Source organism: Arachis hypogaea, chromosome 12, assembly GCF_003086295.3.
Source record: "Arachis hypogaea cultivar Tifrunner chromosome 12, arahy.Tifrunner.gnm2.J5K5, whole genome shotgun sequence".
NCBI lineage: Eukaryota > Viridiplantae > Streptophyta > Magnoliopsida > Fabales > Fabaceae > Arachis > Arachis hypogaea.
This window is the reverse complement of record NC_092047.1, coordinates 25670051-25683849: the sequence shown is the minus strand read 5'-3', so window position 1 is coordinate 25683849 and position 13799 is coordinate 25670051. Positions and strand designations below refer to the sequence as shown.

Genomic DNA, 13799 nt, shown 5'->3' with positions numbered 1-13799 from the left:
ACAAAAAAATGCTAAATAACAAATCATACTTATATATATGCCATTAAACAATAATTTCCATGCATGTTAAAAGCAACTAAATAAGCACACACAACACATTGAAATGATCAATTTGGCAGCTTAAGAGAAGGAAAATAGGAATTTGAGCAGGTGCATTGCATGGTTTCTCCACTACCTACTTTGATGCTTCAGGTTTAATTTTTTGTTTTTGGGGAATTTTTTTTTCTTACTGAATACTCTAGTTTAGTATATTAGGGTGAAATAAAAAAAAAAAAATTAAAAGCTTATCCAAGATGGGACCAAAAATAAAAGAATAATTCAAATTGGTATAAAAAATTATTTGACTTGAATAATATTATTAGATCTGTCATATTAATTTATAGATTCACCTACAAAATTATGTCTGCATATATGTCACTGAATGATATTCAACGAACACGTTATAGGTAACATGTTCATCCAATATAAGTGCCCTCTTTTTAATTTATTTCATCATTGGAAGAAAAAAAAAATAAAAACATTGTTTCATAAACTGTTTAAATTATGCTGAGTGTATAAATTACATATATACATTTAAACTTATTATTATTATTATTATTATTATTATTATTATTATTATTATTATTATTTGCACATTGACATGAAAGTAACATTTAAAAATAAGTATTCTTAACTAAAATCATTATTGTTTCGCTGATAAAATTTTTCTTTAGTTTTTGGCTGAAATATTTATGATATGGCCGCACAAGCTGGCCGATATTGATGATTGCCATGATTAAGATTTCATCATATAAACACATTTTTCCCACTAAATAATTAATAACTAGTTTTTTCTTTGTTGTTTATAATATATATAATGCATGGGCCTTTCACAATCATTGTCACCAGATTATAATAATGGTATAATAGTAACAAGCCGATCCACCAATTTTATTATAGAATAAAATTAAAGAAAATGATAAATAAGGCAATTAAATTTGATAGCAATGTCTACCAGCTCTTCAAAGTTAGATTAAAATCCAGGGTGAGTATATATTCTTCTTTTATTTATATCTACCTACTTAAAATGAAGATATATGTTCACTTTCCTCAATTGATTTCTCAACCCTAAGCCACAAATTTTGTGAAAATTATAGTTAATAATTTGTGCAGTTATATGAGATAGGGATGTAAATTCTGGCGAGGGCTAAATTTTTTTGAGCCATGTGCTATTGAAAATGACAAAGTTGGACTTTAATTTTCCTTTTGATCCTCAGCATATTAATATATATAATATATCCCAAATAAGACAAAGGTAAGAGTATAAATATAAATTGAATATATATTTCATATAATTGTGACAAGGAATTTGAAGAAAGGGATTGCATTGACTATCTAGCTAGTTGGCTAGTTGATGATGGGCTATGGCATGGCATAATTGAAATCCACAAATTATTGACACTAATCAATTAGTTAGTATATATATAGAGTTTCGTTAAATGTAATGAGTACCTTCAAAATATTCTTTAAGAAAAATACAAACTAAAAATATTTTAATTAATGCCATTAAAAACTTAAATTTCTTGTCTTTTTCATATTTTAATTATGTCTACAATTATATGATTAGTCTAGCTATAATTAAAGAATACAAAATAAAAATACTTAATGTAAAATAAAATAATTTTAATTTATTTTAGATTGATTTTTTATTATTTATCAAATATTTTTTTTTGTAAAAGGTTTAGTTAATATGTATTCTAAAAATATATGTTAAGATTATTGTTAATAAAAATTTTAAAAAAATTATTTTAATAGATAAAAAATCAATACATTAAAAATTTAAATTTTATATTTTTCTATAAAAAAATTTGTAATCGATAATATTAATAAATGTCTTTAGGACTCATGTTAGTTAATTTTTTTTTTAAATACTCTCAAGACACTCATTAGAAAAGTTATCATTTCTATTCACCCATTATTGTTTATTAAGTTCCAATTAAGAGGTATTATCGTAATAAGTCCATATGAATATACATAATTATTAGTGTCATCATCACTTATTCACTTGAAAGCTTCTTCTTTGTTCTTTTTGGTAGGCACTTCTAAACTGTTTGGATCTATCATATACTTCCATATATGATGTTGTCATTTTCCATAAACATTTGTGTGATGTTCTTATGCAATTTATTAATTATATTTTTGGAAACTTGAGAAACTTTCATCTGCTTGATGGTCCATATATGGGGTACTTTTATCCCCAAAAGATTGTACTTTTAATTCCCTTTCTTTATTGCCTATACTAAAAAAAGCAAAGATTAGTTAAGTTCAACAGGATAGGGTTGTTTGTAGCACGATGTAATAATGGAACTGGTCTAATTATTATTAGAGTTTAATTAACATGTTTTGTACATATTAAGGTTATTAATTAAAAGGCGTTTAATTTTCATAAAAAGTATGTAAATTTTAACTTTTAATGCATTTGTTATATATTTATTAAAATAAAAAATATAATTTTTTTTAATAAGTGTTCTAAGAACACATTAATTAACTAAACCCTTATTGTTATTACCAAAGTTTACTTATTACTAGTTAGTAAAATAGAATTAGTGAAAATATTATTATATCATATCTCATTATCTTGAGAGTGAAAGCAGAAATCCTCCCTCACCCCCCTTCTGGTCATTTTTTCTTTTCTCTATTTTTTTTCCTTAATTAAATTAATAATATATTTTTCTTAATTACTTCTCAATCAAATACCCACCACACCTTCACAATATTCCTCTACATTTTCTTTAACAACAACAACATACAAAATGCAATATTTTTTTCTGATTTTTTTTTAATGCATATGCATAATTGCATGCTAACTATACTCATAACAACCATGCAAATTTCATGACTACTATTATTCTCGTTCAATGTACTACAAGATTGAAGAATCAATCAATGAATTCCCAAGATTGGTTGTGAACTTGTGACAGAAAGCTCTATTAAGTATCAATATTTTAATCAAAAACCTAAATTTACCTACAATTTAGTGAATGTGTTGGATTTGGGAATTTCGAAATCAGATTCAAAGCTCTAATATTATTAGAAAAAGTATAGGTACCAATATACTATCAACTAATTTATTGCCAACAATAATTAAATATTATATTTTAAATACATGTATAAAGAGATACATTAAGAAAATACATTTATAAAGACATTTCTATTAGACACAGTCATAAAAAAAAAACATTTTTATTAGACACATCCTCAAAGACATTTTCATTAAATACAGTTATAAACAAGAGTTGGCAGAAGTTGGTAGAAATACTGTTGGTAATGTAGCGGGATTGATATTATTATTCAATTTTGTATGATGAAAAACAAAATCTGGCGGTTTTAACCACTTGGGTGTTTTCTTATTCAACATTCTCAACAATGTCACATTTTTTGAACCTACATAATATGAGTGAAATACACATTAAATAAAAATAGGCCGAATGAATCATAATCTATAAAGGCAGCATTAGTGGAAAATTGGAAATGGTTAAGAGTTCAATATTTGGATGTGCATATAAAACCGGCTTTTAATAGAAAGTGTTTAACAAAGGTGTCAAACATAGAATTTTTTACTTGAAAAATTAAAAAGTTTTTCATTATTGTTAATTCCCTATATATGCCATTTTTTAGGGATATAAAGAGGCATTTAAAAAAAAATATAATAAAAGTCTTAACCATGAATCTTTAATTATTAATGAATCAATTGATATTTATAATGATTTTTATAAAATTATTTCATCTTGAATCTTAAGTTTGTAAAAGTGTAAATAAATTTTCATGAATTTTTGAACTAATTAACTCAAAATTTGGATTTCCAAACTTATTATTGATATTTTATTTAAATTCAAAAAATTTCTTATTTGGAATTACATTTTAAAAAAATTACTAGATATAAATAAATTGTTAAATAACTGTTGTCAAGTAGTTGAACTGTAGATATTTGCTATACTACTAATTTGGCTCTATCTTATTGTCATTGCCAATGATATACATGCAAATATAATTTTCTTATTTTTGACTGGTGGTGACAATAAGATAATGCAGGTTAGTTTTGTTCCCAAAACCAACTAAATACCTAACAAAATAGAAATTGGTGAATATTGCACAATTTACACATATATGAATATAATAAAGGTTTAAATCATTCTATTGGTTTTTATAATTTTATCAAATTTATAATTAGATCTTTATATTATTTTTTTTAATTGGATCTTTTACTACTTTTAATTTTGTAATTAGACTCTTGTTAGTACAAAAAATATTAAAATTAACAGAATATTTTTTCAAAATTAAAAGCATTTATAATTAAGAACCTAATTAAATTTTCGAGATTTTTTTGGAAAGAGTATTCCATCAATTTTAATATTTTGACACAGAAATGACCTAATTACAAAATTAAAAGAAGTATAGAAATTCAACTGAAAGAAAAAAATGTAAAAATTTAATTGTAAATTTGGTGAAACTATAAAAAAAAAAAAAAAAAAAGTAATTAAACTTATAATAATTTTTTGTTTAAATCTTTAAAAAACAACACTTTGCCTTGGAATGAATGCAAATATGAGCAATGCATGTATGTCATTTTTGTAGCTAGGGGAGGACCTTGTACGCCAATGGGAATAATGGTAAATGGTCCTACAAATTATAAGAGTAGCCTTAGGTGCATTTTCACTTTCAGGTGACCATTTTTGGATTATTACGTCTAACAATATATGACATACATACATACATGGACCACATAATTTTACTAACCTAAAATGACGACGTTTTCTTGTCTTCTTCCCACCCAAATAATATATCAATATTTTTGTTTTTATATTTATCAAAACCTAATGCATAAGGCATTAAATTCAGCTTAATTAATATTTAACAGTGCCATGTTGCACATTTTCAATCGAGAAACTTTAAATGGCCGAACATTAACAAATTAGTTAGAATACTATGTATAATGGTCCAATTCCAGTAACGCTATATAGTCTATTCCATATAGGGCTGCCGTCAATAAAATTGGCCAGATTACAATTATGAGTATCCCAGAAATTAATTAAAAAATGGTCCAATTCCAGTACTTTTTGGTCCTAAGAATGGTTGGATTGATAAAATTCATTGTGCCTATAAAAGATAAAAAGCTGTTCATTGATGTAACCCTTTTTTGTTTGGACAGAATGATGTTAGCTAATAACATATATACCTGCATAAATGGATCTCTCGTGTGTGTGTGTGTGTGTTACAAATGTGTTTTATAATACTTTGTTGGGTTTTCTTTTTTCATGGGTTTTGGTGCTTATAACTCTTTTTTGTCTCGGACTGGTTCATATGATACAATAAATATGATGACTGCTGAGGATTAGGCTAATTGGGTTGTATATAGTCATCTGTATTTTCTTTGGGTTTGCTCAAAACATTTCAATCTTTACCCCGGCAAATAGCTTTGTAATTCTGTCTTTGGGCTTTGGCCCCGTTAATTACCAAAAAGAGTCAATTCAAAAGAACGTATTAAAACTGGAGTTAATAGTCAAATAAATTCCTAGAGTTAATAGTCAATTAAATTCCGAAAGATCACCATGTATCAAATTAATTCCAAAATTCATAGATTAGTTCTTGAAAAATATATTCGTACGTGGTGTTAGTCCTCCTGCCATCTCTTGTATTAAGGTTGGTGAATGCCGAGCTGGGCTACATTATTTTCTTTATTAGCACAGAATCAAGCAATCCTCTAAACAGATGACTGTGTCTGTGGCACATAGTTTTAGTTTTGTTAGGACACTGAAAAGAAAAAGGAGTTATTCTTGGACACATGCATAACCAAATCATGTGAAAATTCACATTACATGGCAAAATGATAAACAGCATAAAAAGTTACTGGTCATTCTAAGACTAATGCTGGGTTTTGAAATGCTCCCTACGAACTACATCAGTGCCTATTCATATATCCATTGGGTTCAGCAAAGTTAGCATCTGTCGACCGTCAACACCAAAATATACAGTGCTCTTAACATTCCATTGTTGATTTACTGGAGACGAGAAGAGCTTCGGGTTACTCTCCTTGTACCAGGAACGCCGGGCAAAGATTGGGATTGAGATTCAGCAGATATTCCCACATTTGCATCGCCACTTCTATGAGTTCTACCCCTTTTGCGCGTCATTTCATTACCATGTTGGCTTCCGGTGCGTTCATTTGGCACATTCTCATCACATGATTCAGCCGCTTCATCCCCAACATTCCTATTGGTTCTTTGCCTCATTCTTCTAGAACCAGTTGGTAGTTTGCTTCCTCGAGGTTCATGCCCATCTTCAGTTGCCACGGCTTGCCTGGTTCTTCTAGAACCAGTAGCTTGTTGGATTCCTCGAGGTTTATTCTCATCTTCAGTTGCCACGGCTTGCCTGGTTCTTCTAGAACCAGTGGCTTGTCGGCTTCCTCCGGGTTCATTCTCATCTTCAGTTTCCACAGCTTCTGTCTTGGGTACTGTATATGGCCATGAGGTACCACAACTTGGGCAAACTTTTTCCACCTAAACATGAATTAGTGGTAAAGATAAAACAAAAAATATTCAATTTATAAACAAAATGAATTTAAAAAAAAAAAGGAACATTATAAACTTGCAACAAGAAAATAATACCTTTCTTCGGGAAAAAAGTTGCTTGAGGCAGTAGTGATGAATTCTTACTGTACAATTTTCGTTTCGGCATAACTCGGCCTGTCATATTAACTAATGAATAATCAGACGCAAAAGAGAAACAATATGTGTTGCAAGTATTATTGATGCTAAATATATAATTCAAATTTTCCATTTCTATTTTTTTTCCCCCACAATTCTACTACATAACATGTCTAGCTACTATTGTCTTGGATCTTATCAGTGGTTCAAACAGGATGGATCAGAAGTATATATCTCCGTATTGGTAATACAATTCAGACAGCATCACCATGTAGAAGAAATTATAACTGTATAACTCAACTTGCCCAAACGGTACTCAAATAGTTTTCAACAATAAAATAAGCACACAACACTTATCAATTTAATGAACCACTTGATTGTTTCTAACCAAATTATAATTTTATCAAGATTTCTTCTTTTGGAATTCCCACTTAAAATTTACAATGCATAGATTCCAGAAAAAGGATAAGCAGAAAGTCAAATGCCAATGCAACACAATCAAAACCAATGACAGAAAAAGAAGAAACTGTCACAAAGTAACAGGATAACCTTTACACCAGCTTCGTTGCAAACTTGACATGATGGAATGTCATTATTCCGAAACCAACTGCGAAGATCAAGAAATGACTTCACTCCAAGTTTGATATGACCATCTTCGGTCACATGAAGCCACCTATCCCTCACAAGGTCATCTAGTGTCTTTTCCTTCTGAATTTTTGTGAAAGTTTTCAATGGATGAGGGATATTGGATTGGCTTCCTTGGGATTGTGGATCTATCGCAATCGAAACCTATAGAAAGACAACTTAATGTTATCACCATAGTCAACATTTACAATTAATAGGAAGCTAGTATGTAAACACACTTATATTGATATTCACAGTGAAAAAGTCCTTCAGTACTGAAGCACAAAAGCTTTTAAAAAAATAAACAAAAAAAAAGCTCAGGGAATAGAAGTCCCTTCTACCACAGTACCACTATGCAGTGATGCTAGTGCAAAAATGTGAGACCTTTTTCATAGATTGAATGTTGTAAACTACCCAGGAAGTGGTACAATACAATCTCAGCACACAAACTCCGTTATCTGAAAAATTTTTATGCTAGGAAGTGCACACAGAATTAGTATTGAAAAATGAAGGATCCCTCACTGAAAAACTAGTTCTTTGCAGTTGCGTTCAAATAAGATATACTAAGTTTTATGTCTTGGCCTCTTGGGACTAGCGTGTAAATTGTTGTGACGGAGGTAGCCTCAGTTATTAGATGTTCAATAATCACCATGTTGTGGCATCTATGGTGGCTTGAAATCCTTCACGACAAAAATAATTTCAGCCACAAAAGAACTAGAAACAGTGAGACTAACAATTATCTAGAGGACAAAGGTACATCATTAATGATGCTATGAAAAGTAAGTTACTGGCAGTGAATCACGACAAAAAGACTTGCTATCAAATAACCTATTTTGTTACATTCCATTAAGACTATATTGCTATTGTAGGGTTTAGTGAAAAGTCAAATAAAGAAACCAGAAAACTTGATGGCCTTCAATGTTTAGACAAGTCAAAAGATATGGCACAGAAACAAGTTCATCAAAGGCTCTAATAGAGGAAGGAGTTTGAATTGTGTTATTTGATCTATAAAGAATATGTTATGTTCTTTATGATAGGACGGCAAGATATGCCCAATTTCATAGAGGTGCCACAAAATGATTTACAAATAATAATAGGATTGTAACAAGGTCATTTTTTATCTAAACCATTTTAGCTTCGTGTTGGATTGTCCACATCAAAGAGCTAGTGCCTCAGTTAATGCATGCATTTAGTTAATGTGATAGGCCTAGTTGATGCAGGGAGAGAATGGTGAAATAAATTCAAGTGTGTTAATTGAGAGAGGCTTCACAGTCAAGTAAAGCATGACAATGAAAGTGGAGTCGAATTAGTGGGATGAGACCGAACAATATTTGAAAGATGAAAATTGGGGATAATGTCCTACAATTTGTTAACTGTATTCTCACTATCCAATTTAATGATAAATTAGTGATGTTTATCATTGATTGATCATGTTCAGATTGAGCTACATGTAGGAAAGGAAGAAAAAAAGATGACAAGGGATGATTAATATGAAAATATATTGGTGCGAATATTCTCATGTGATGAGACGTTGATACAAAATGCAAAGGTCCAATCGCTATTTATAATAAGTATATAACCTGCGAGAATCATAGCTCTAACACAAAAAGAGAACCAAAAATAACAAAGACAGACCAAAAACGAAATGTAATAGAAGACAAGCAACAAGAAAAATATTGGGTAGCCAAATACAGGAGAAACACTGAAGAAAAAATAGAAGAGGTTCAATTTGTATGAAACTCTAGCATAATAGTCACATAAACCACAAAAGATAGCACCACTCTTATACCATATTCAGATTATGGACTTTAGGCAGTAACGGAAAAATAGAAGAGAGCATTAAGACTATCAGTAGTATAAAAATATATAGGTGTGGTATTCTTGAGTATGTTGTGCTATGATACAAAAACAAAAAACAAAGCACTATTCCCTATTTATAATAATATTACAAAATCAAATCTTATTTAGATGAAGAAACAAATCTGAAGTATAAGGAAATATAAACATGAATCCTAAGAGATAAACTGATAATGTAATATTTTAAGATGATATGAGACATTATGTGATACTATAAGATACAGTATAGACATTTCTAAATTTCCAACATATTTGTACCTCTCAAGCATTTACAGCTATAAATGTAAACAGATCCAATTTTTTATGAGCAAAAAGTGTAGGTGTCTATTTGTAACCTGACTGTCCAAACGAAGATTCAGAGCATCAATGCTAGATACAACACCACTTGCCATGGCATCTTGTGCTATCACTTCAATCTGTTGTTTGTCATTGAATAGCAAAATAACAATTATCTCCATTAATTTACCAAAATAAATAAATAAATAATATTCATATCACTCTCCCATCTCTCTTCTCAGTATTCAACCGATATGGTTCATACATCAAGTGAGAGGTCTGAATCAAATTAGTTATTATTAAATCCTTACCTTTGGATCTAGAAGGTCCCTGAATTCAAGGATTTAGTAACCAATGAGGATACAAAGGAAAATTTCTAGGATGGTGTAAGGTATTTGCAGTTTCTGGATGCTATAAAGGAAATTTTCTAGCTAATTTCTTACTTCTACGATCTCACACAAAGACATCCTGTTTATGATACATTATATATAATATATGATTTGATTACCCCACTACTCCATGTGACCATGTCTAACAAAAGCAACCTAGACTCGGACATATTTCAATCCTTAATCATTAGATTTCAATCTTTCCCACATATATCAATCCTAAACACATACATATTACTCTCACTTCAAATGAATTACACACTGTACCAATGATTTTTGATATTCACACAAGTGCTACACACAAATATTCAACATCTCATGCACAGATATTTATAGAACCTAGTACTTGTTCTACATAGCACACACAAATAGAGATTAGAGAAACACTTGCAAGTACAGCTAAACTTACAAGAGCCTTATAAAAAGCAATTTCAGGAATTGTATACTTCGTTCCAAGCTTTGATTGTTCGTCAGAGACTGTATTGACCACGCCATAATAGATTTGGCCATCATATTGATCTATGCAGGCACGCAACTCAAAATTAACATAAGTAAGTTCCCTGTTTATCTTCAGAATAAACTCATCAAATAGCTTCCGATCAGTGCCTACACCAAGGTAATTTCCATCAAGGTCATGACAAAAAAAAAAAAAAAAGTTAACAAATACACATTAAATGCAAATATTCCAAACTACAAATCAAAAAATGAAAAATTTAATCACAAGATGAACCCTTTCCAGTTGGAAGATACAAAACCATTTCAGCCCTTTTTTTCCCATCTACTTGAGCTTTTGGTGAGAGATTATTCATGATAACCTACCAAAGGCTCTATGATCAAGAAGTCTAAAGTTTGATTCTTGATCTCTCATTCTTCTAAATAGAAGTTAAATTTCAGCATGAATTGTCCACACTCTAGCCAAACAGAAACTCTAATTTGAGTGCACGTTAGATAATAGATATAAAACATTCATGCCTTTACCCAACACTTGAGCTTTTGATAGAGATGGTTCGTTGCAGTCATTATTTAAAAACTCTCAAACTTCATTCTTAGTGTTCATCATACCACACTAGACTGGGGTCATAATAAGTTTAGAACTAAACTTCAAAAACCATGTTTGATTTATACAATATCCTCCCCCCCCCCCTCCTTTTTTTTTACATATAAAGATTAAGCATTAACCATGCCAAAATACAGAAAGCTTAAAATTTGGATGTCAAAACCTACAAACTTCAATGTAAACTGTAAAATTTTAAATGATAATAAAGAATAGAAAAAGCAATATAACTGTTCAACTAGAGACTCAAATTAACAATGGATACATATGAAAAGATGCAAAGAAGGAGGGGGGGGGGGGGGGGGACAAAACCTGGGCTTTTCTTAGTGAGTTCCTTGAACATTGAGTGCAAATCGTTCTCTTTGAGTGGACCTCGTGACAACAAAGCTTGAATTACGGCATGGTGACTCCAGCTTAACCCACCTGACATCTTTTCTCAATGGTGAGTATATGTCTACAGCTGTCCAATTTTTCTTAATGTAGATCTGCGAAATTTCAGATTTATCAATGAAAGTTACTAATCATGCATGCTAAAACTTAAAAGGCTACAATTGCAAGAACAATTCAACTAAATAAAAGAACAATTCCTTAATTTCAGGAATTGCAAAACCCCAATTTCTGAACCACTGCACCATACTCAGTAATCCAGCTTAAAGGTGATGTTAGTCAAATAAAACCAACTTTTTAAAGTCCAAATGGTTTTATTGTAGGCACTTATATGGCCATCAACTTCTCCTTCAAGTGGTAACTTCATACTCTACAAATTAAAGAAGCTGTGTTGGCCAAGAAGCCATAAGAATGAAAAGAGCATCGATGCCTTAGTCTCCTCCTTGAAATTATGTCCTGCCTTGGAGCAACTTTCTTTTACGGTAGGTTAATTAATTAATTAATTAATCGTATCATACTATTGCTTTTTTGCAGTATCTCTCAACTAATTAACTGATATATGTTCATCACTATTTTGGATGCATATTGATCCTAAGAGCTATTCATATTGGGGTTCAAGGACAAAGTTTTCATACTTAAAGTAAGCAACTAAGTACAGGGAACTGCAGCAACTAAGGCTGATAAGGTTAACGGGATTGACAAATAGAGTGGAGGAAATAACAGTAGTAAAAAGATTAATTGGACTAGTAGTCATGAAGGGAAAAATTACAAAGATAGAGACATTAGATGGGACTTACCTAGATTAGGCCAGAGGTGTATATGGGCCGGGTGAAACCGGGTTTGTCCTAACCCAGACCCGGCCCTAAATATGTACCGGGCCTATTTTTTAGACCCTAACCTGGTCCGAGACCCGATGAAACCTAAACACTTTCTGGCCACAATTATACCAGGTGAAAACCGGGCCTTTAATAATTCTTTATAGATTTTACTACGAATTCAAACTCAGTGTATGCCTTTTATCAAGCAGAGCATTCTTTAATCTTCACGGGGTAAAAGTTCCCCAAGTATGCCAATATGAAGCCAATCCCTACATAGATCTAATCGAAATTGATTGTGGAAGTGGAACCACTACTGATATTTCAAGTCCAAATACATTGATAATTAGAAACATATCAGGAAGTAGAAATTCATAATGGAAACTTCACCAAGCAACCTAAATCAATTTTCTCCTTCAGGAAAATATAAAAATAAAAATAGAAAGAACCGGTACACCGTATATAAGCTTTGATATTCTTTTTCCAAGAGTTGATATAAGCAAGGTTATCAAACTCGCAAGTATAAGTAAACTCGTGAAACTGACCTAGACTCGACTCATAGACTCGTGCAAGTTTACCTATTATGATTTTTTTTAAAAAAATATATATATCATATATAATATATATTTACTCAAATATAGGCATTCAAAATTAACAATTTCAACCTCAAAACACATAATAAATTAAAATAGTACTACAATTATAACAAGTACTAGAACACACAGTAACACTGTAGTTTACTAAATCTGCAACTGCAATAACTTTTCAGTGACATAAATCAACATCATTCTCCAACAGAACTAAAATAAATTCAACTTTTTCCCCCTTACAAATTACAATTATGAAAAAATGAATTAACAATTATCGGAATTCAGACATGCAGAGTTCAGACTATCACAGAACAACTAAAAAATTTAAGTCAGTAACAACTAACAACTAAAAAATGCAGTAAGTCAGTAACAAACTCAAGTAACAACTATGAAATTGTTTTTAAAAACCATACCTGAATGGAGCAGAGAAGCAGCGCAGTTGTGCAGGCAGGGAAGCTGCGCAGTCGTGCAGGGACGTCCGGACGTGTGCCGATGTGCACGAACGAACGACAGCAGCGCGGCGAACGGCAGAGATTCGACGTGCATCAAAGCAGAACAGAGAGCGAGACTGCGAAAGTAAGGAGAAGCAAAGCAGAGAGTAGAGAGCGACGTGCGGCTGTGCGCGAAGCCGAGCAGATGAAGGAGAACGCAGGCGACCGGCGGAGAACGGCGACGAACGGCAGACGACAGAGGTCAGAACACTGAGAGAGTGAGAGTGAGAGTGAGAGTGAGAGAAAGGTGTGACCGAGCCAATTAGGGTAAGTGGGTAACGTTAATCTCTCTTTTTTTCCTTTTTTTTTTGGGCCAAAACGACCTCGTTTTTAGCCAAGACGTGCCTCCAATGCAAACTCAAGGCTGAAAGTCGCAATTTTGGTCGAGTTTAAGCAAGTCCATCGGAGTCTGTCTGAATTTATTCAAAAAACGAATATGTGTCCAAGTTTACGAATTGATTGGCGAGTTTAACAACAATAAATAGAAAAACAAACCAATTTGGGTTGGTTGAGTGGTCAGCTTACTCGTTTAAGTAAGTGTCGAGGTTTGAATCCTACCTTGTGCATGCAACAACCCATTAACCAGCGGCAAACCCTTAAATGGAGCTCAGATCAGATCCGCGGCGAATGAAA

At 31.5% G+C, this 13799-nt stretch overlaps 1 protein-coding gene across 1 annotated transcript; it reads right to left on the bottom strand.

Moving 5' to 3' along the window:
- Positions 1-5696: 5696 nt before the first annotated feature.
- Positions 5697-13581, bottom strand: LOC112727193 (uncharacterized). The gene is made up of 7 exons (XM_025776860.3): positions 13089-13581; positions 11196-11368; positions 10239-10435; positions 9500-9580; positions 7233-7472; positions 6645-6722; positions 5697-6536 (listed from the first exon to the last, which is right to left on the bottom strand). The coding sequence occupies exons 2-7, from the start codon at positions 11311-11313 to the stop codon at positions 6036-6038; spliced, it is 1215 nt and encodes a 404-aa protein (XP_025632645.1). The 5' UTR covers positions 11314-11368; positions 13089-13581; the 3' UTR covers positions 5697-6035.
- Positions 13582-13799: the final 218 nt, after the last annotated feature.